Source organism: Falco biarmicus, chromosome 5, assembly GCF_023638135.1.
Source record: "Falco biarmicus isolate bFalBia1 chromosome 5, bFalBia1.pri, whole genome shotgun sequence".
Taxonomy (NCBI): Eukaryota; Metazoa; Chordata; class Aves; order Falconiformes; family Falconidae; genus Falco; species Falco biarmicus.
In genome coordinates this window covers 83,840,300-83,862,865 of record NC_079292.1, presented here as the reverse complement: position 1 = coordinate 83,862,865, position 22,566 = coordinate 83,840,300, and the positions used below count along the sequence as shown (strand labels likewise).

The following is a 22,566-nucleotide window of genomic DNA, read 5'->3' as shown; positions in this document are numbered from 1 at the left end:
CAGCATGACATCATGTGGTATGGAATACCTCTTTGGCTAGCTTGGGTCACCTGTCCTGGCTGTGTCCCCTCCCAGTTTCCTGTGCCCTTCCAGCTCTCTCGCTGGCAGGGCCCAAGAAACCGAAAAGTCCTTGATTTAATATAAACATTCCCCAGCAACAACTAAAAACATCAGCGTCCTATCAACCTCACACCAAATCCAAAACAGAGCGCTGCACCAGCTACTAAGAAGAAAATCAACTATCCCACCTGAAACCAGGACACATCCCCAATCTGAGCATGAAGTGGAAGGGATCAGAATCTGGCTTGAAACAGAGATCAGCCAGCCATGCAGCTAAGAGGTTTCTCAGGATGCTGGAAGCATTAGTAGTCTCCACTATAGAATTGTAGAATCATTTAGGTTGGAAAATGCCATTGAGATCACTGAGTCCAACCATTAACCTAGCACTGCCAAGTCTACCACTAAACCATGTCCCTACATTCCATATCTAGACATCTTTTAGATACCTCCAGGGATGGTGGCTCAGCCACTTCCCTGAGCAGCCTGTTCCAATGCTTGGCAACCCTTTTGGTGAAGAAATTTTTCCTAATACCCAATTAAATCTCCCCTGCCATAACCTGAACTATTGTCCCCAATGGTCAGTCTTCACTACTTCAGAAGAAAACTATCCTTTCCTGTTATTGCTGACCACAGAGTCACAGAATGACTGCGTTTGGAAGGGACCTCTCAAGGTCATCCAGTCCAACCCCATGCTCAAGCTGGGCCATCTACAGCCAGTTGCCCAGGACCGTGTCCAGATGACTCTCCATGGAGGGAGATACCACAAACTCTGGCCAACCTGTGCCAGTGTTCAGTCACTTTCACAGTTAAAAAGTGTTCCCTCTGAACATCCTGTCTTTCAGTTTGTGCCCATTGCCTCTGGTCCTGTCACCGGGCACCACTGAAAACAGAGCCTGGCTCTTCTTGTATCCTCCCTTCAGGTATTTATATACATTAATAAGATCGTCCCCAAGATGTCTCTTATCCAGGCCAAACAGTCCCAGCTCTCTCAGCCTTTCCTCATAGGAGAAATGCTCCAGTCCTGTTATCATCTTTGTGGCCTGTTGCTAGGCTGTCTGCAGTATGTCCATGCCTCTCTTGTACTGATGCTATTGAGATGTTGACTCAGAGGGTCTTGAGGGATGCCAGCTCTCAGTGCCTGCCTGTCACAAGCACATTCACACTGGGTGTTGGATGTGGGCAGAGTTCCTGGTACAAGTGTCCGAAGATCACAGGGTTTCCTTCTCAAACCTGTGCTTGTCCACCTCTCCTTCCCTTTTGACAGCAGTTGGGCTGCCAGTTTGCCGTAGCCATCGCTTATCCCACTTTTCACCTTGTATTCTTGCTATTCACCTTTTCACCTTGTGTTCTCGCTATCCACCCACTTCTGTCTCTTCAGAGTGGCACACATTCTCACAATTACTGTGTGTAATCATAGCCTCTTGCATTGGTAACAATTAGAATACCCATGAACTCTTTAACTAATCACCTTTTCCACTAATGACTGTTAGGTTAGGAAATGGAAGTTGTTGCACTTCTACTGCTCTCCATTCTGTCGTGAATTTGGTTACTCTGAGCAGCTGGAGATAGAGGTTGCAACTTCACCATTTTTGTCTTCTCAATGTAGCCTCAGGTTTCCTGTTTCAGAGTCATTGAGCCCTGTTGCTCAACAGCTTGATCGAAACATCTTGTCATACGCACTCTTTGCTTTGGCATGGAGGGAAGCAGATCAGAAACTTCTGCAGCCGAAGAGAGCGAAGAAATAATTTATACTTCTGTTAAATTCTCTCAGACTTCTCTGACGAGGGCCAAAGCTGCAAAAGAAAAGAGAGGTAAGAAAGCTGGATGAGGTAGGTCAACAAAAGATTTTATTTTGAGCGAAAGATCTAAGAAAAACTCTGAGCTGGCCACTGATTGTGAGTGCCAGCTCACGGTGCTGTTGCTTTGGTTCTGAAATTATCGTATTTTAATGTGATAAAAGCTGATGGTCAGAGATCCAGCATTGTTCCCCTCCCTCTCTCCATCAGAGCCCTTTTGGTGTCTACTGGGCATTCAACCCAGGCATCCTTTACTCCAAAAGAGGGCTGCAGTTTTAAAGTTGTCTGCTTGTCAGCAATAAGCGACTGTCAGCAATATTCTTTGAAGGGTAGGCGAGATGTGAGTACAGATAAATTAGAGGCGTATGCTAATCAGAGATCAGAGACAGAAGAGGCATATGAAATCATCCAGTCTCTCTCCCGTGGGGCTCTGCAGGATTCTTTTGTGATACATTTTTTCCCGTGTTTTCTCCATTCTAATTTTACATACCTCCCAGTGAGAAAATTTTCAGCTCTTGCCTTGAGACAATTTTCCAGGGCATTTTACAATCAGACTGATTTTCTTAGCACTTTCCTTAATTTTTCCTCTTTCCGTATTTCCACTCCATTCCCCCTTTTCAGGCCTTGCAAATCTCACACCGAAAAACTTCTCTGGCTGCCTAGTTGAGAAATACCGCCTTAGAGGACTGAGCTTTTGCATTGGCGATCATTCTTTGTACACGTCTGCTTCCCGTGAGCTGATAGCTTTTCGTCTAGATGCTCGTGTGCTTTAGGCAAGTTGTGTTGCATTGGCTGCAACACTAATGGTTGACTGTAGCTTTTTCCCCAAGCTGTTACAACAACAGGGGCTCTCGCTGTGGGATACGAGATTTCTATGCCCTGAATTGCACATATCTGTGGTTATTACTGCTGCCTGCTCACTTGCTGCATTATGGAAACACAGCCAGCACAGAAATCCTCAAGATCCTATCTGGTAATCACACTCCCATCTTCTTGGATGGCAGTCTTCCTTTTGCGTGTGTTTTCATCAGAAATGATGTTTTCTGTTGCATCAGAAAACACAGGAACATCCCCTCATTCCCAGTTATTTGTGTTCACTCCTGCCCTGTTGCGGGTGGAGATTACCTAATGCCCTCTTGAGATGTTTGCAGTTTTCTCTTTAATATTCCTCCCCTCTAAATTCCTTTATGTACCCTCAACTTTTTGAGCTAAAGTCAGAGGGCCTAAAATAAGGAAGCTGATCTTTGAACACACTTTCTGTGCTTATTACTTGATTATTTCCCAGTTCTCTTCTGCAGTACAAGGAGTCCCTAAGTGCAATTTAAGTACTTTCTTTAGGAGATCTTTATTTCCAGCTCTGTCCCTGGCTCTATCACTTTTGAGAGATGTGCTTTCAGGTATTCATCTCTGTTTTCAAATGCACATGCTTGCTACTAAGTCATCCCTGCGATGCAGTATCACAGGTATATCACAGGTGTATAGATCCATCCTCTGGTCAAACCAACTGGTTTTGGCTCTCATGGACTCCTCAAAACCGAAAAGTTGCCCTGGCTTTCTTCTGTTTGGTTTCCAGAGAGCCTTAGATATGCCACACTACCAAAATGTCAGTCCAGCAGTCAGTTAAGACAGCGTTAACCTGTGTGGCGCGCTTGCAGTAACAGTGATAATCAGGTCTGTGCCATAGCCAAGGACAGGATCCTCATTTTTCAAATCCTCCTCTCTGGCTGTAGGTGGTCATGCTGCTCCCATACTGACGTAGGCAGGAGCTGAGGGGAGTTAATTGGGACAGCACAATGACATTCTTCAGATTGCCCTAGAAGACGTGAATTATAAAATGTTAACAACTTTCAGTTTTTGAACTGAATCTGAACTCCCAAACATAGGAATACTGGGTCATGTTTCTTGCAGATGAATGCAGTGTATCACAGGCATTTCTCCAGAGCACTGAGAGACCTAAAGGGGTGTTTTGTATACTAGAAAGTTATAACATCGGATATTTATGTTATATGTCCATTGCTTCACTTCTCCCTTCCCTTGGGGAGATTCTTGGCACAGTTTCTCAGATAACTCATGGACATATTTATTGACGCTTCATTCAGATGTTTCTCCTCTGTTTCAAACTCATCTCAGGTACTTCTCCCATCCCGTCCTCTTCTACATCCTATCCTCTGCTGAGGCAGGTGCAGGTTTGCTGGGAGGCTCCTGCCAGTACAAGGTGCCACATGGTGCCTGGGGGAGCTCCGGCTGACTTGAGGTGGGTGAGTCCCCTCCTGGGGTCAGCCACTGCAGAGGCTGGATGAGCTGGCTCTGTGGCCAGGCAGGGGCAGAGATATGGCTGACCTGGAGACAGGTACACCTGGGAAGCTCAGAGTTTCAGATGTGGTCCAGGAGCTAAGGATCAAGCACAAACCCTTGAACCTGTTTTAAAAAGGGGGAACTGCAGCGACTCCTTTTTGCAAGGGTTAAAATCTTAATTTACAGAATTTTTTATTCCACTTTCCCTGGATTCCACTGATCACTGCAGTTCAAGTGAGACTTAAATTCACCTCGAACACTTCATTATGACTTCCTTACTTTCTTTTTCCTCCCAAGATTATCTAATGGCATAATTTTTCATTTTTAAGAACTTAAGTGAACTCTCCCACTGCTCTGGTTGTGGAAGTGCCCTGAGATTTTGTTTTGATGCCGAGTTGAGTCAGTTCCTTTTTTTCTGCCGTTGGTTTGAAACAATAGAGGGTGAGCTGCTCTGTTCATTGCCAGGAGGCACCAGTTCCGGTGCCCAGTGCTGACATTTAAGTATTAACCGTTTCACTGACTGTCATTCCAGCCACCTTGTCCTGAAAGTAATTTTCCCTAAAATCAGGAACAGTGATCTGGAAAATGCAGGAGATGGCTTCTTTGAGAGGCAATAAAGGAAGGAAAACAAGAGCAAATCCTCAGACATGTGGTCTCAGAACACAGAATTATGTTTCAACAGATAGTTACCATCTTTTACTTAGTTTTCAGTTGTAATTTGCAGAGAAGAAGCTCCACCCTACCCCTTAATCTTGGGCTGACTCCGTTCCCTTGAGGCTTAATTTGATGGCAAAATGCAGGTCACCGGGGGTACAAGGCTGACTTGCAAGAGGAACAGAGAGCAGGCAGAGAAACCAACTACCCTGTTCAAGTCCTTCAGTTCTCCCATCGTCCTCTAGCACAAGGCTGAGTAGATTGTACCTGAAAAGTCTTTCTGTATTTTGTAGCTGAAAAGAGATGGAGTTTTGTTCTTTAATTACGATTAAATACTTAAATAATAAAATGTTGCTATTTTTTAACTACAAGTGGGGCAGCTGGAAGATCCTGCAAGCTTCAGGAAACACAGCAAAACCTTTACCTTAGGGAAGGTCTTTCTTTGAGAAGAATAATGCTTACAATGAAACTCTCATGCCTCTCGCTTGTTACCTTAGAAACTTCTTTTAGGCAAAACCGCAGGTCTAAATATGTTGCTATAAACCAGAAACCAGTGTTAAGACTGGTGAGCCTGCAAACTGGTCTAAGATCAAAATAGATTAATTTTTATTAATTTATTGATCTGATCTGCTTTCTGTATTTGGACAAAGCTTCCAATGCTTAAAGGATGCATTCTTGCTTTTAAGTGAAGTCCCTTTCCCTTCTGTTTTAGCACTGACTTTCTTTGCCCTTCCCACAATAATCTTGATACATGATGTACGTTTGTTTTCAGCCTCCACCAAGAAATGTTAAAAAAATTCTCCCTTACCGCTTACCAATATTTTATTCTTTTAGCCATCCCTTTTAAATTGTCTCTGACAAATTTCCTCATTTCCCTGTAGTTTCCCATTTTGAAATTATTATACCACAGTGCCTTTTGTTGTTGTTGTTGGTTTTAACGTCTGTTGAATTTCAGTGCACTTGTGTTCACTGCAGCAGAGATTCAAGGCTGGCCTTCCCATCCTGCCACCCCACTATGGTAGAGGCAGATGAGAATGGAGGACTGACTTGGGAGTGTCCCGGGAAGATGTAAAATAACCATGTGTTTAAGTTTGTGAACAGATTGCTGAGAAACATATCGCTAGTGGTTGCTGAGAGAGCTGGGGGAAAGGCCTTGGGTTCCTTTTTGCATTTAAGCTGGAAGCTCGTGGCTGTGGCGATGCAGCTCAGCTTTTTTGCCCTGCACTTCAGTGCTGAGGCAGGTGCAGGTTTGCTGGGAGGCTCCTGCCAGTACAAGGTGCCACATGGTGCCTGGGGGAGCTCCGGCTGACTTGAGGTGGGTGAGTCCCCTCCTGGGGTCAGCCACTGCAGAGGCTGGATGAGCTGGCTCTGTGGCCAGGCAGGGGCAGAGATATGGCTGACCTGGAGACAGGTACACCTGGGAAGCTGAGACAGGGACTGATGGCCCCAAGCCCAGCTGAAACAGGGCCCTGGGCTGGTGGGTAGGGACATGGTGAGGCTCTGGGGAGGCTGGGCAGGGACAGCGATGGCAGCAATGTACGGAATATGCCCAGACAGAGATGCTCGAAATACTTCAGTTCCCTGTGGAAATGCCCAGGACACAAACAAACTATGTAAAAGCACTGTCAGTTTTCAGGTGGCTCCTGTTCACTATGGTTTCTTTTCTCTTTTACAGCTCCCTGTCTGTGGCCAGCAGTTGTGCCAGGCTTGGCTATAGCCTTTGGGATATTGAGCATCTCCCTAGCGATTGCTTTGATTTGGAAGATGAGTAAGTGCACAAAGGGGTGCTGAGGATGAGCAGCCAACAGCAAAGGACTGGATACTCGTCTAAGTACAGGAGCTCAGATCCTGAATGCCATTATATGGGGCTAAACCAAAAGCTATTCTAGGTTTCCACCAGCATTAAGTACCCACTGCCTTTCCAGAATATTGTGAAGAATATTGTGAAGAATATATTCCTTGTGCAAACCCCAGGCAGCCTATTTCAGATCCTGTGGCAAAGAACAGTGATACATATTAAAAGGTTTTTGTACACTTGTCTGCTGCAATTATAGTGGTAAACAGTAGAACAAATCTGCAAAATCTATAACACTTTTGCATGCATGCAGAAAGTGCTAGACCACATGAGAAAACGTACTGTTCGCTGTTATAATCCATTCAACTGATGTGTGACACAATCACGCTGCACCCGCAGGATGATGTACTTTTTCCCTTTATTTTTTGCACACCCAGAGCCTTGTCTGCTTTCAGACAGACAATTTTAGTTCTCAGGTATCTGAGTAGTTCAGAGGAAATGGAGTGGGTGGGTGAGGGGCAGCCCCAGCGTCAGAGTGCATGTGACTCTTGTATGAAGATTTGGAAATTGCACAGAGGCTCTGAAGTTCAGTGTTCATGCATTGTTATTTTTAGATGTTTATTCTGACTTGTGTTTTCTGCATTGCAACTACCCAGAAGAGTTGCTTTTCATCAGGTCCTTGTTGACAAGTGTCTTCCTGTTGGTTAATGGTAGGGAAAAGCTGGTATTTTGTTTCCTTTACAGGTCACTCCCATCCACGCTGCCCTGAGCAGTGGGTGGCCTACAGAGGGAGCTGCTACTCCTTCTCCAGGGAGAGGAAGGACTGGCATTCCAGCCGGGAATCCTGCCGGGCACAGGGAGCTCATCTCCTGGTGGTCAACGATGCCTTGGAAATGGTAACGACTTTCTTATTCTTTGAGCATCTTCCATTTCCTTGCAGATACCTCAGTGACTGACACCCAAGCAGTGCTGTCACTGGCAATATTTTGGCTTTAAAGAAGAGGAAGGATTTATGCCTGCAACGTTACTGTGCATTTCCAGTTTCAGTATACACCTTAGAAGTTCCCAGCAGGCAAAGAAACAAAGGGAGGGGAGAGGTGAGGGTCACTGTCAGCTAAGCAGAATCATCCTATGAAGGATGTTAGGAGACAGCCTTCTCCACTCCCACTCTCCACCTCCCCTCCTATACCCAATAAAGCAGATATGAATGATTACAGGAAAAGACTGTGCACTGTGCAGTCGCTGTACAAGCCAGCAAGTACCCACTCTCCAGACATGCTTCCTATGCAAAAGCGATACCTCTGCTCCCTGCACCGCTCCAGCTCCTCCGGCTCAGTGACCCTTGCCATTCCCTGTGTTATTGCATGGATATTTCTTCCTCGGTCTGTTTTCAATGCTTACTTCCTCTCTTGGCCAAAAAACCCCGGTTGTGCTGGTGAAATCAGAAACTATCTGTTCCACTGCTCATTTTGCAGCAGGTGCTCATCAGGAGCAGGGACATGTATGACCACTAAAGAAATGGGTAGAGCTGATCACTAGGGAGCTGAGGCACATCTGCCTAAGTAGAGCAGAAGTAGTCGATCTGGTTTTGTGCAAGCCAGGTCTTATTAGCTCAGGTCCAATGAACGTGGACAGCTTCCAGTGCCTGGACAGAAGTTGCATTGTATGTTCTGTGGGGGCTTACAAAACCAGGTCTCTGCTCAGTTGGAACTGTTCTTGCTCTCATGCTTGCTTAGGCAAATCCTGATTCCTTGGGAAATATCCATCTTCCCAAGATTACCCATTTCTCTGCGTGAAGAAAACCTCCCTGGTCCAGCTGCTTTTTTACTACTGTCTCTGCTACTAGACCGTTACCTATTATCCCCGCTCAGACTTCCCCACGTAAGCAAGACTTTTCTAGCTATCCAGGCCCTATGCTGCAAAGGCTGTGACTGTTCATCCTCCCTGTGCCAGGGAAACATAGTCAACTCCAAACCACCAGCAGCACTCAAACATTCCTCAAGCTGCTCCTATTCCCACCACTTTACCAAGGCAGCTTTGTTAAAGCTTCTGCGTGAAGATACCTGTGCTGAAGCTTTGTTTATGGCAGCAGGAGATAAGGATGGAGGCCAGCCATACCACTGAGAGGTTGCTGTTGTTAGGTTTCATTGCAAATGTGGACTAACGTTCATCTCGTCTGTCTTTTTTTCTTTTTTTTTTTTGGGGGGTGGGGGTGGGTGGGAGGGAGGATTTACTTCAGGGCTGAGTTTCTAACAGTAAACAAGTTAAAGGTTAGATGAAAGGAAATGAACATTGAAAACATGTAGGAGGAAAGTCTGTATAAAATTTAATGAGCTTTGGTCCTGGGCTCTTTTACACAGATCTGCCAGCACCTGCTCTTCCTGCCCCAACCTGATTTCACCTTTAATTCTTAATACTTTGTATTAGCTTGCTACCTAGCTGTATGGTAGAACATTAATATTCCTACATAAAGCTCTGTGTAAGAAACTCCAGGAGCCTTGGGTGCAGTTGGTTCACATATATTGCCCTGAGAAATGTCCTTTGAAGAACCTGCCCAGGACCCTTGAAAGCACGCTTGCTTCCTTGCCAGTGTACACATCTTTTATTCTAGGCATGATCTTTAAAGCTGATCTTCCTGATTAGAAAAGGTGGAGAAGCAGTGTTGTCAGTCACTTAAGGAATAGTCTAGCAAAGGGATGTATATTGCTCTCTGTTCTCTTTACTTATCCTTACTTCCATTTTCAGGCAGACTTCCATTAATGACTTTTCAATTCATCACCATTTCTAGGACCTGTTCAAGAGTATTCAAACAAGATGTTTCTGGGTTGGACTGAGGAACAGCACAGGCTCTGGATGGATTTGGGAAGATGGCTCTGTACTCAATGGCACCAAGTGAGCTTCCTTCTGTTTTAAAAACAGAATTTTTTAATTTAATTTAAATTAATTTAAAAACAGAATAATTCAGCTTGCTTGGTGTTCCAGCACCCGGAGTTCCTGCACCAGATCTCAGGAGCGTTCTTCCTGCATGGATTTTCTTCTTATCGTCATCTATATGGCACTAAACTCAAAAGGGTCTACTTTTCCCTGCCCCGCACCTTGTAAAGGCATGTACCTGTGAAAAGTAGGGTTAATGTTTGTATCTCACTCTCTGCTTCCTCCAGCTGCTCAGACCAAGGATTATTTACCTGTGCTGTCCACAGAGTTGCTCATTCAGAAAAGCATACAGTCCATCTTGGCTTTACTGGCTTTAGCCACCTTGCACCCATTCTGCCAAGTGCTGGTGTCACTGGGTGCGAGGACCTAGCCCTTTGCTGCTTCACCGGTGCCAACCCCAGTCAGAACCTTAATTTTGGCAGTGTTTACTTGGACAAAACTCAGTTTTCTGCATGAGGGAAAACATTATGATCTGGTCTAGTAACTTTGCCTCACCCTTTCCTTTTTATGGCAGTTAAGACAATGAGTTAGTCTGTGACACTTCTCCAGCAAGGAAACTCACCCGAGATCTCACTGTCAGTAGGTCAGTACTCCAAACACTTGGCTTAGTTCCAATCTTTAATCCACTTTTCTGTTACTACAAACTCCTTGAAGGAGATCATCTTTCCATGAAACTCTCAGCACTGCCTTTCTCATGCTGGTGGATACCACTGCCACTGCAGGGCATCATGTCTGTTTGGTTCTGGTTTGGGTTCCACAATGGTAAAATTCCTCAGATGTGTAATCTCCAGGTAGATGAGTTATTTGGTGGATGTTTTGTTTTCTAACAGCTGCCCTTTGGAGGCTGGGTTTTTTCACTTCCTCTGGGCTCCACCCTTCAAAATCAGATGTTTTTTCTTTCTTGTCTCCAGGAGACAATCTCAGCATTTTCTCTCAGTCTCACTTTCGTTCTGCGTCTCTTGCAGGGTCCTCTCTAACAGCCCCGTGCAACACTGTGCTGTCCTGATGAACAATCACTTTCAAGCCTCCAGCTGTGAATTTTCTACTTCATGGATCTGTGAGAAATCTCTTAGATAAATCCATATACATTTTCATCTCATAACCATCTCATCAGTAGTACAAGTGGATCATTTTCCTGAAAACCAAAGCTCTACACAAGACCAAGGACTTGCCCTTTCCACACCCTCACAAAGGTGTTTTGCAGGGACAGGTTTGTTGCCCATAAGGGTGAGTTATCCGTAGTAGTAGGTCCGTTCTCAGTCCACATGTGTTGGATTACTGCTGTTTGTGACCAGATGAGAGCTGGGACATATTCCCTGGCCTAGTCTTTGCCTTATTTGTCCTATAAGGGCAAACAAAAATTGTGTCACAACAGATGCCGGGTCTTCAGATCTCTGAGCCAGCCATTTTCCTCCATTCCTGAGCATCAGATTCATTTCCATTCCCTGCATCTCCATTGTCTGGTGCCAGCAGGGCTGGGATGATGAAGCCTGCTTTTCACTGTCAGAAACATATAAACAGACTTCTTCCACTGGCAGCCTTTCCTTTTGCGTCCCAGTGATGTTAGGGGGAGCGAAGAGAGTGAAATTAGATAACAGCTTCTGTAAATCCAGCAGTGAAAATAAAGCTCCAGTACTGCACTGGACAGCAAGTGTGTACCCATGTCATTACTTCTTTGTGTTGGAAGGAACCAGCTGCACACCATGTTCTATAGGCCAGCTTCAACCAAAGCAGTCAAGAGGCTGGGTTTCTGGAGTCAAAGGAGTACAGTTAATTGTGTGTTGTAAGACCATACTTCCTTCTCCACCTCTGCAGTTTCATACTGCAGTGAGAGAAAGCAGTGGACAAATAATTACTACAAGGAGCTTTCAGTTCAAATAGAGCAGAGGACAGCCAAAGGGTGTGAAAAGCATAAAACCACAATGAACATTAAGGGTGGGACAGTAGGTTGCATTTCCACACAAATGGAAAGCTTTTTTTCCACCCAGAGATTTTGTTCCAATAAAGGAAGAGAAATGTTATTAATTTCCCATTTATCCTTATATATTTATTCCATTTTACTATTATCAGTTTATCTTTGGCCTGGAATTGCAGTTTATAGTCTGATGCAGTCAGAGCAGTAACTCTGACAGGACTGCCTAATGATCGGGCAGTCCTGATGCAAAATATCTGCCATTATGATCTAAGGGTTTGACTGTATATCCCCAGCGTATGAGCCTATATAAGTGGTCTCTGAAGCACACACAACAGCTGTGGCCTGCTTTGAACATCTGCCTCGCTAGGCATATATGACACAGTGCACAGGAGTGTTTCTGTGGGGATTTCCCAAACCCTGAGCCATGAGCCTTGGCAAGCAGCAGGTTCGGTGAGTGGTAGATACTCTGAGTTGTGTGTTTGTTCTGGGAGAGACAGGATGAAGAAATGGACTGACAGGAACTTCGTGAAGTTCAGCAAGGAGAAGGTCAAAGTCCTGCAGCTTGGAAGGAACAGCCCCATGCACCAGTACGTGCTGGGGGTGACCCAGCTGGAAAGAAGCCTTGCAGAAAAGGACCTGGGGTTTCTGGTGGTCATCAAGTTGAACGTGAGCCAGAAATGTGCCCTTGGTGCAAAGGAGGCAAATGGTATCTGAGCTGCATTAGAAAGAGAAGTGCCAGCAGGTTGAGGGTGGTGATCCTTCCCCTCCACTCAACACCAGGGAGGCCACAACTGGACCACTGTATCCAGCGCTGGGCTCCTCAGTGCAAAAGAGACGTGGACGTACTGGAGAGTCCAGTGAAGGGCCACAAAGATGATGAAGGGACTGGAGCACCTCTCCTATGAGAAGAGACTGAGACATCCGGGATGATTTATTCTAGAGAAGTCTGAGGGGAGGTCTTATTAATGTATATATAATGTTTATTAATGTATATAATGCACCTGAAGGGAGGGTACAAATAGGACAGGGCCAGGCTCTGTTCAGTGGTGCCCAGTGACAGGACAGAGGCAATGGGCACAAACCACTTCTTTACTGTGAGAGTGACTGAGCACAAGTGCAAGTTGCCCAGAGAGGCTGTGGGGGTGTCCATCATTGGAGATTCTCAAAAGCTGTCTGGATATGGTCCTGGGCAACCGGTTGTATGGCCGTGCTTGAGCACGGGGGTCAAACCAGATGATCTTGAGATGTCCCTTCCAAACTCAACTACTACTCTGTGATTCTGTGAGAGATCTGCTAAAGGTAAGGACAAGGAAGGCACTTTGGGTGGAAGGAGGTGAGTGGGTAGGAAGGGCAGGTCTGGGGAGATGAGGCTGAGAAAGAAAGTGTGGAGGACAGACAGAAACTAAGAGATAATGCAAGTAAAGAACTAGGCAGCATTGTGCATGGCAGGGAAGGGCTAGGGAGAAACTAATTGACCCGGCACTGGAGGTTTCATCTGAAAATGCTAGATCAGGGGTTCACGAGAAGGAATACAAATAAGTTGGAAGCGATTGTTACTGAGATTGATGCTGCTGTGCCACATGTAAATAAGCACTACAGAAAACTGTGACATCACAGAGAAAACAGAAACAAGATCTTGTTTCCAAAAAGAAAATTGCTGTTTCCCCCCAGCTAACGTCTTTTCAAATAATCAAAATTGTCCTTGCATCACCGATTGAAAGAAGCAACTTAATGCAGTTTTGAGCAATCCAGTTACAGCGCAACAGCAGACTCCTCACACTGCCATTTACAGCATGCCATCAGTTGCATATCCCTGGTATGTGAGGCTTGACATTCATAGAGGATGTAACACATGAAGGTCTCAGGGCAGATGAAGACAAAAACACAGACCTCAGAATACTCAGCTGAGTGGGTGTCTGCTGAGCCTCATATAGAGTTCACTGAGCTGAGGTGCTTAAGATGGGAGCGTTCCTAGCAAGGGTAGGTCTGCTTTTCAACAACCATGCCTGCCACAGTCAGACCTGGAACTGTGAGAAACCCACAGTATTTTAAACAGTGCCCTAGGAGCTAAAAACTTTGAGTTTTCATCTCAGATTGGGTTACTTTGGGTGAGTCATTGTCCTGGTTTTGGCTGGGACAGAGTTAATTTTCTCAGTAGCTGCTACAATGCTGGTCTTGGATTTAGTGTGAGAACAATGTTGATAGCACGCAATGTTTTTGGCTGTTGTTAAGTAATGTTTATACTCAGTCAAGGACTTTTCAGTTTCTCAGGCCCTGTCAGTGAGAGGGCTGGAGTGGCACAAGAAATTGGGAGGTCACACAGCCAGGATGGCTGCCCTGAACTAGCCAAAGGGATATTCCATACCATAGAATGTCACATTCGGTATATAAACTGGGGGGTTGACCAGGACCTGCTGATCGCTGCTCCTCAGGGACTGGCTGGGCATTGGTCAGCAGGTGGTGAGCAACTGTGGTGCATCATTTGGGTTTTTTTTTTACTTTTTGGGTCTTACTGCTCTCTCCCTCTCTCTCCTTTTCATTTCAATTATTATTCTTTTGTTATCATTATATGTTAATTATCAAATTGTTCTTATCTCAACCCATGAGTTTTACCTTTTTCCCACATCTCCCCATCCCCCTGGGGACAGGGGAGTGAGCAAGCGGCTGTGTGGTACTTAATTGCCAGCTGCGGTTAAACCACAACAGTCATTTTGTCTGTACCAGAGTCCATTCAACTATCAAAAGAAGATGCTGTCCCCGACTCCTAGAAAGTTGCCCTATGAAGTAATACCGGAGACTTTGCCTGCTTTGTCAAAATAGTGGTGGCACCTACAGAAGGAAACCTAGCAGTTACTTTATCAGAGAACCTCAGTGAAGAAACAGCTTCTCATGCTGTCACAATGTGTGTAGATGAGGTGAGCATGTCTCTGAGCTTGCCTAGTTTACCTTGTTAATAGTGTAACAGCTTTGCCTCCCCCAGGATTTTACAGTGCAGTGCATACAAGTCTATTTTAATTTTTAGCTTTTTAAACATAACCTCTCAATCTCTTCCCAAAGAGTTGCTCAGGAAATGTAAAATAAATAAATACATTAGGTTGCCTCAAAAGTTGACCATTATTTAAAGGGACAGAATTGTCAGCTGCATATGTTATGTTCAACGATGCACATGGTGTCTTTCTGGGTTCAAGTTTTTACAATGCTAAAGGACTTTGAGGCAAATATATTCATTTCCATTAAAAGAAGTTGAATAAATATCTTTGGCAGAGTTTTTAATTTGTCTAGAGCATGTTGATATAGGTCACTGATATATACTAGTTTTCTTAGAAGTGAATTCTTTTTGGATGTACTCTGGAAGCAGCGATGAATGAATACTGGAGGAGCATGGCTAGCAGGTTGAAGTAAGTTACAATCCTCATTCTCCATGGCATTTCTCAGGCTGCACTTGGACTGTCCCTGGCCTGCTGACCCCCTTCTGAGTTCAAGAAGAACACGGAGAAATTTGAGACAATCTAATGGAGGACTACCAAACTGGTCAGAATACGGAGTACATGACACACAGGGAGTGACAGAGGGAGCTGGCCTTCTGTAGCCTGACCAGGAGGAGGTTGGAGTAATTAAATAGCTGCCTACAAATACTTGAAAGGCAGCTACAAGGATGTTGGAACATCACCTTTCTTGGTAGGGGCAGAATATATAACATGGGGCAATGGCTGCAACTGCAGCTTGGGGAGCTCAGGTAGGATACGAGGAGAGTTGTCTTCACCAGAGATTAATGCAACACTGGAACAAATCACTGGAGAAATGGTAGATCCTCCATGCTTGGAAGTTTTTAAGATTTGACTTGACATGGTCATGGATGACAGTCTTGGCAGCAGTCCTGCTTTAAAGTGAAAGGATGGACTAGATAACTTCCAGACCTCCCTTCCAACCAGCACTTCTGTGATGCTATCAATGAATGCAGCAGGATTCTTGGTTCAGATACAGTGTATTTAATGTTTTGGTTTTTTTTTTCACAACTGGGGCACCTGTCCCTTTGAGCTATGCCAAATGACGGAACTTCAAATTCACTGAGAGGAATCCAGGAAAGAGAATACTAAAACACACTATACTCATGGATAGGGCAACATTTACTGGAGTTTTCTTGTGGAACTTAGATTTAACCACTTAAAATCTAGCGCAAAAGTTCTAGAAACCTGTTGGTCTTCTTGGTTTTACCCATAGCAGGTAGAAATGGCAGGAGAGAGAGGAAAAACTCATTGCCACTGCCTTGTCTGTGCCACCACTTACAAGCTGAATCACACGGCCCATGCAGAGATGCCTGAAATTAGGCTGCTGGGGCCCAGGTTGCTGTTGGGAACGTGATGGAGGCCAAGCAGCTTGAGGGCAGATATTAAGTCAGTTTGGTATCTGTGCATGTTAATTGGTACCTACTGGGCTTCTCAAACCTTTAAAATCTTGCCCCTCTCAATCGACTGAAAACATTTCTCTTCAGATTTTAGCTACACAGCACATTTTTGACCAAGGTCCTAATGACCGGGAGCTGCCTTGGTGAGCAGTGTGAGCCGTCTGGCTATTTGCCAGAAAGGGTAGCCCTAGCTTCTGTTGTGTGCAGTTCAGCATCTCATTCCTGTAAGGTTTGTGTCCAATCAGTCTGGCTCCTGACCTGTTCAAATCAATGTAAAGTGTCATCTTCAAAAAGGCTTTGACCACCCTATGTACAAATCCTGTCTCTGTGGGTGAGGCAGGTCTTCCTGGGTTACATTTCTTTTGGGCAGGCAGAGCAACCTTTAGGCATCAGATGGAGAAAGCAGAGCACAAGCCCGGGCTGTCTTTTGTGCAGTCCCCAAGGAAACTGGACATGCACCGTTATCCTCTCCTTTCCCATGCAGGGCAGAAGGAGGTCTGTAATGCAGGTTTGTTATCACACTGCACTTGGATTTCTTAATGCCAAAGCTCCTGAGCTTACCAAACTTATGAAGATAGTAGCAGAGGAGGACAGACAGGTAATAATTTTATCCTGCACCCTTTTTAATCTGAAAATTATGCTTTACATCCTCTAACACAGTTCTCCATTCTTCAGAGCTTGCATTAGTGCTATAAGTAAAACAGATATTCTACTGCCATGCAAGGGTAATAATTACCAGAGCTATTGATTCTCTTGCTGCAGACCAAGGTAAAGACAGTAAAGACAATGGTCAAAAAGAAATTTCCCTCTGTGATATAACATTGCCTATCACAGTGCATTACGTGGATTTTCACATAATGAAAGCCGGAAGGACTCCATCAAATAGCAGTAATGTGATCTAGATGTGCCAATAACTTCTGGAACATGAACCGGTACAAGCAAGGCGAGACCCAGGCCACGTCTCTTCTGCTGTGTGAAGGTAGCTGCTGCTCTGGGGAACTGGTTAATGTGTTACATGCTGTTAACAGGTTGAACTTTTGGCAGCTTCCCATCATGTCACTGTCCCTGTTTCTGTCAGGGTGAAGGCCAGATTATCATAGATGGCTTGATTGTCGAGGCACTCTCTGGCCCCTTTTCCTGGCATTTAGTCCTCGTGGGACCAGGAATGGAGAGCACAAGGGAGCAGGGTGGGTGGAGGGGGATGTTTTTTGGAATTCTTGGAGTTTGCATTCCCTGCTTTCAGATCCTGCCTGTAAGTGGGCGTTAGGCGCACCTACTCTTGTTTCCTAACCTCCAGGTCAATCTCCTGCTCCTGGTTTGAAACAATTCAAAGTGCTCCTGCCGCTCCAGCAGCCTCCATGACCAGTGCGGTGTCCAGCTCCACACAGGGAGCCCTGCCAGAAATGGAGGCGTTCCCCTTATCCTCTGCTGTTAGCCCTTTTCTTTAGCTACCACTTTCCTCCACCATTGCTTGCCGCCCTGCCCCAAAAGAGAGACAACTCCAGCCTGCTGGGCACCCTCCCCTCCCTCTCCCCCCCAGCACCTGGCCCTCTGCCCAGACTCAGAGCTGCAGAGCGGCTAGTTCCAGCTCCTCCTTACGCCTCTCCCTGTTGTTGGATGGGGCCTGGCCCCCAGCCCTTATCTCCTCCAGCCCCCCGGCTGTTTGCAGAGGGGAGTATAAAGGGGTTGGCTGACTCGGAGAGCAGAGGGAAAGCACAAGCAGCACCGCATCGGACCAGGCTGGGTGTCTGCTTGACTCACCATCACCATGGGGAAGGATGGGCTGCTCATCAAACCAAGCATCTTCCTCCTTCTCCTCTTCTTCCTCCCTGGAGACACCTCACCCACCACAGAGCCGTAAGCTATGCAGGGGGGGTCTCGGGGCATGCAGGAGGCCTGGGTTGCATTCCTGTGTCTGTTGATTTGTGACTTCTGCCTACTTTTTTACACAGGGATAAAGACACTGGGGTGGGGTAAAGTGTCTTCTACAAACAGAAACCTCAGTGCTTCAGGGGGACCCCAAGCAGTCTGTGAAACTGAGATACCAGTAAAACTTCAGGGGAAAAAAAAAAGAAAAAAAAAAGGAAAAAAGAGGGAAACATCTATAAGAATACCTTTTGCTGCTTCAGTGAATTCACAGGATTCAACAAAGTTTTCTGCATAAAATTGGTTCTTTTGAAAGGCAACTTTTTATAACTGTTTACATATTCAATTTTGTTCTTAAGCGACAGACTTTTTCTAAAAGACAATGAAAGATTTCATTTTGGGCTGGCTACCCTATTCCTAGGCTACCCAGGAGATGTGAGTGTACTTTTTGATTTATAATGAGAAGAAAAGGAACAAATAACAGATCTGGCATGACCAGAAATGTTTTTATTTTTTAATTCACATTTTTCAGCTCGGCCAATGAAATGAAAATTCCCTCATCACCCAGGGCTATATGGCACTGTAAAACAGTGACTGTTAAGATCTGTGAGAGTATATTGTCCTGCATCCCTTCATCCCCTTTTGCCCTGTTTGTATGTGAAGGGAGCGTGTGTTGTGTGCATGTGTGTACATGTATGGCAGGAGCAGCACATGAGGGGTCCTGACATCTCAGAGACTTTCTCCTTTGGGTTTTTGGCAGTGTCTTATTGGCAATATCTTTTCCTCCCCAGCAAAGCAAGGCTGTGCTGCAGGGCTTTCATCAAATGCAGGGTAAGCAGATAGCAGGGTTGGGATTTGAGGGGCCAGATCTTTCTCCCTGCAGACCAGCTGATGGACGTAAAGGTGTTAGAGCCTCCCCTACTGCCAAAGGTAATGCCCTACCTTATTGCTGAGATTTTGAGGGCTCTTCTCCCAGCTGCTTGGTGCTCTGGGGATGCCGTTCAGAGGCCAGTCCTTGCTCACCCAAAAGGCAGCACTGTTGGTTGCCATTAGGTGGATCAGGTTTGATAGCCAGATGCAGCGCCGGGCACTAGGACACCACCGGCAAGTTGCTCCGCTGGGAGGGGGACTGCATAGGGCTGAGCAGGGACCTCCTACTTGGGCTGAGACACAGGGCCTTGCTTCCCTGAAAACCTGAAATGTGCTCGACTGTTTTTGCTGAAGATCTGGCACCACGCCGTGGCAGTTTCGGGTCTCTGCGAGGAATGAGGGTAGTGCTACAGGTGGTTTGCAGTGATGGCATTTATGCACCAGGTACCGGCACTTGTGTGGCTCCTGAGTCCTGCTAACAGTGTCTAGCAAAGGTGACAATCGACTTTTCCCCACTGGCGTTATTCGGGGTCCCAGCAGGAAGTACCAGGACATGGAAAAACTTATCCCTTCCAGGCGTTTGCATTGAGGATTTCCTGTGGTGTTTTACTTTTGAGACTGGCTTCTCTGCTTTCCTCTGCTGTTACAGACATGCTGGAAAACTTGTTACACTTCTAGGAAATGCACCTCTTTCCCTGTACAGTGAAGGCTGTAGTCATCGGATTGGTTTCTTTGTTCGTTCTGTACAGCTCCTGTTACTTCTTCCTGCTCCTCTGACCTGTCCTTCTCCCCTGTTCCTAGGCAGTATATGGTGCTACTGCCCTTTCTGATACACACTGATTCTCCTGAGAAAGTCTGTGTTCAGCTGACCCACCTGAATGAGTCCGTGAGGCTGAGTGCCACACTCGAGTATCAAGGGGAAAACAGGAGCTTGATTGACGATGTGGTGTCAGAGCAGGATGTGTTCACCTGCATCCCTTTCTCTGTGAGTATGTCATCCTTGGGGGATGGTCCCTTGTGCCAAGGGTAAACTGCAAGGGCAATGAGTAGTAATGACCAGAGTAACGCTGTGTAGGTATTCACTTCCCTCTTGGCCAAAGGTATGTGCATGTCCATCCTCAACAGCCTCTCACTGCTGAGATCTCCTTTAGCATGCTGGCTGAATGGGAAATGCTGAATCCTGGAAAGCCAGCCTCTCTCTAGGACAGAAGAAGGAAAGGCCAGGAAAAAGAAGTGGGTTTAGTATTGACACTCTTGATGGCTGTTTGGTGCACAGCTTCTTCAAATGGTTCTCCATTTCATCCTTCAACAGCCACAAATTGTCACTTGAGTGCTTTCAAATTGGGGTAGAGCTTTTGGACCTCAGATACTTCTTGCCTTATGCATATAATACACTGAATTAATGTAAGAATGTAAGAATCACAAAGCTGTGATTGCCTGTGCCTGAAAAAGAGAGTGAAGCATGAAATTAATAATTAATGTAATTGACAGCCTCAGTCAGTGTAACAAGTCATAGGGAACGACGAAACTTGGTCATCTGTCTCAGAGCATAGATTATGTCTTTGGTCTGAAGGCCAAGGAACTGGTGGTCTTCAGGACACTGAACAGGTTGGCATCTGTGTCTGGGTTTGTCACATATAGGCTGAAGACTGAATTTTATCACTTGGAGAGAGATGTATAGAGATCTGGCATGTCTGGTTTGCAAGGACTAGGGACATTATCTGAAAGAGAAGGGGGATTATTCCATTGCCCCTGTGAATGTCAAAAGGAAAAGGACAGAACGGCTTTGGCTAGGGCAGTAAGAATTTCTTAAAATTGGGTGGCAGAGCTGGGAGCTCCTCTGCTGCATGACACTTGCGTAATCACTGCATAGCACTAGGAATGAGTAAGAATATGGGGCAAGTAAGGATCAGCCTCTGTTCCTGGTTATAGTTCCCCTCACCTTTGTGTTGGGTCCATCAGGATTACATTAGATGTATTTCATAAAGGCCAGTTCAGTTCAGGAAGCTGTTAAAGGTGGTCTGTAACAGGGTTGCCTTCTTACTCTCCAGCTTCCAAAATCAAACAGGCAGTCACCGGTCACATTTATCACTGTGACGGTGAAGGGGGCGACACTGCAGTTCAGGAGCCGCAAGTCGGTGCTGGTCAAGGATTCTGAGAGCTTGGTCTTCGTCCAGACAGACAAACCCATCTACAAGCCCGGACAGACAGGTACCAGGGAAGGGGTGGAGACGTATTTGAAGCAAAAATTCATACTGAAACTGTTGGACTATGCTGGACAGAGGCTGACTGCTTTCAGCGGGGGTCAGAACTGCAACCTCATGGCTGAGGCTTACGTTTTTAATGCTCCATGTAGGAGCAATCTGGGGAACTTTAAGATACATGCGCATATTTGGGCCACCTGCACACACGCCCTCTGTCCCTGGGGGCTCTGTTGTTGTTGTAGTTCATGCAGGGTCTGCATTAAAATTGGAGAAAGACTAGATATTTGTCCTGCAGAGAACAGGGCCAAAATTCAGACTAGGTCATGAAATAGTTTTGAAAGCAGCAGCTGATTTTGCTCAATGAAGACAGAGAGAACTATATAAGCCATTTATTTCTTCTGGGTCATTGATCTAAATTTGGCCTTGACAGAAATGAGTGTCCTAAAAGAGGCACTGAATTCGCTATCCATCCAGAGCCAGCACAAACTTGCAGCCAAGTGCTGAGATAATCCGCTTGCATTCATCTTTCCTAAGAAGTCAGTCTAGTTGTAACAAAATTAAAAGACCCCTGTGAATTCCAATGTGAAAATGTATCCTTGCAAAGTAGGCAAAGGCAACTTAAATTTAAATTTGGTCCTGATAAACAAGATTCTGATGCCCATGATCAGTAAGGTGTTTGCACTGCCATGGATTTGCTCTTAACATCCTCTTACTCATGTAATTTCTTACATGGGTAAGCTTCTAGCATGACTTAGCTTTCTGGTGAATGGAATTTCTTTACAAGAGAACAGGTCTGTTCTCTGTTGTACCATTTGTTTTTTCAACTGATGTTTTTTGGTTGGTGACTATGCTGTGGAACCTCACTGTCTGCCTTTCTCCATCAGTCCTGTTCAGAATCGTTTCTCTAGATAACAACTTCCGTCCCTTGAATGAGATGGTAAGTGTGATGCTTCCTTTTCACTAGTTGTTTGGTCTTAAGTCATTTATGTGGGTAAAGAGAGGGAAGAAGTGTCTTTTGGGGAGAGCTCTTGGTACACCGAGATAATTGTGCAATTCCTGGGTTACCTCAGATCTTGTTAACAGGCTCTGTTCTTAAATTTCTGCATAATGCTGTCCTCTGCACTCTTGTAAAGTTTGACAAACTGCAAACGAACAGCGCTGGTGTAAACACCTCAGCAGTGGGCAAATCTGCCATTATCACGGTGTACACCTACTGTTACTAGTATTGCAGATCATCCAGAGTTAGTAATTTCACCTGACTTTTCTGCTGATACAAAGAATTGCCTCCCCCACCTTGATGTACCTCAAAAGGCTCTGTTGCTCCATACCAGGAATTTTTTCCTTACTCCATTGGGTGATCAGCTTGTTCCCTGAAATGTGGACATAGCGCTGGTCATTTGACTGCGTTGCTCGCACTCTGTCTAAATATGCTTTTCCTTTTTTTCTTTTTCTAGTTTCCGCTGGTATATATTGAGGTATGTACAAACATTCGGTTCATGTTCACACCTATTGCACCTCAACCTGGCAGAATAACTACTGGTTGCATCAACATGATTCTTGTCTATTTTGTGTATTAAGTGGGTCTATCACGTTAATTCAAATATACAGAGCTTTAACTCATATGGTGGTAACCATGTACATGTTACAGCTCCTTCTATTGTCTAGCCCTGGGCTCCACACATACACAACTCTGCCAGAGCCCCCCACTCCTGCCCTGCAGCCCCCTGAGACACTGGGGTGGGCGTCCTCTCATTGCTTTTGCTAATGTTTTT

At 45.5% G+C, this 22,566-nt stretch overlaps 2 protein-coding genes across 3 annotated transcripts in view; both read left to right on the top strand.

Annotated features, from left to right (window-relative positions):
• Positions 1–1,692: 1,692 nt before the first annotated feature.
• Positions 1,693–11,192, top strand: LOC130150666 (killer cell lectin-like receptor subfamily G member 1). The gene is made up of 5 exons (XM_056341825.1): positions 1,693–1,871; positions 6,481–6,573; positions 7,345–7,496; positions 9,389–9,492; positions 10,500–11,192. Exons 1-5 carry the CDS (start codon positions 1,754–1,756, stop codon positions 10,609–10,611), a joined length of 579 nt encoding a protein of 192 aa, XP_056197800.1. The 5' UTR covers positions 1,693–1,753; the 3' UTR covers positions 10,612–11,192.
• Positions 11,193–17,545: 6,353 nt separating this feature from the next.
• A2M (alpha-2-macroglobulin) overlaps positions 17,546–22,566 on the top strand; it is a 30,842-nt gene continuing 25,821 nt past the window's right edge. The window contains exons 1-5 of one of the 2 annotated variants that reach the window (XM_056341804.1): positions 17,546–17,711; positions 19,392–19,575; positions 20,642–20,801; positions 21,679–21,731; positions 22,249–22,269. In XM_056341804.1, coding sequence (XP_056197779.1) covers positions 17,623–17,711; positions 19,392–19,575; positions 20,642–20,801; positions 21,679–21,731; positions 22,249–22,269 — 507 coding nt within the window. In that variant the 5' untranslated portion in view covers positions 17,546–17,622. The remainder of the gene's footprint in view (positions 17,712–19,391; positions 19,576–20,641; positions 20,802–21,678; positions 21,732–22,248; positions 22,270–22,566) is intronic. The other variant, XM_056341803.1, reaches the window with a different exon arrangement.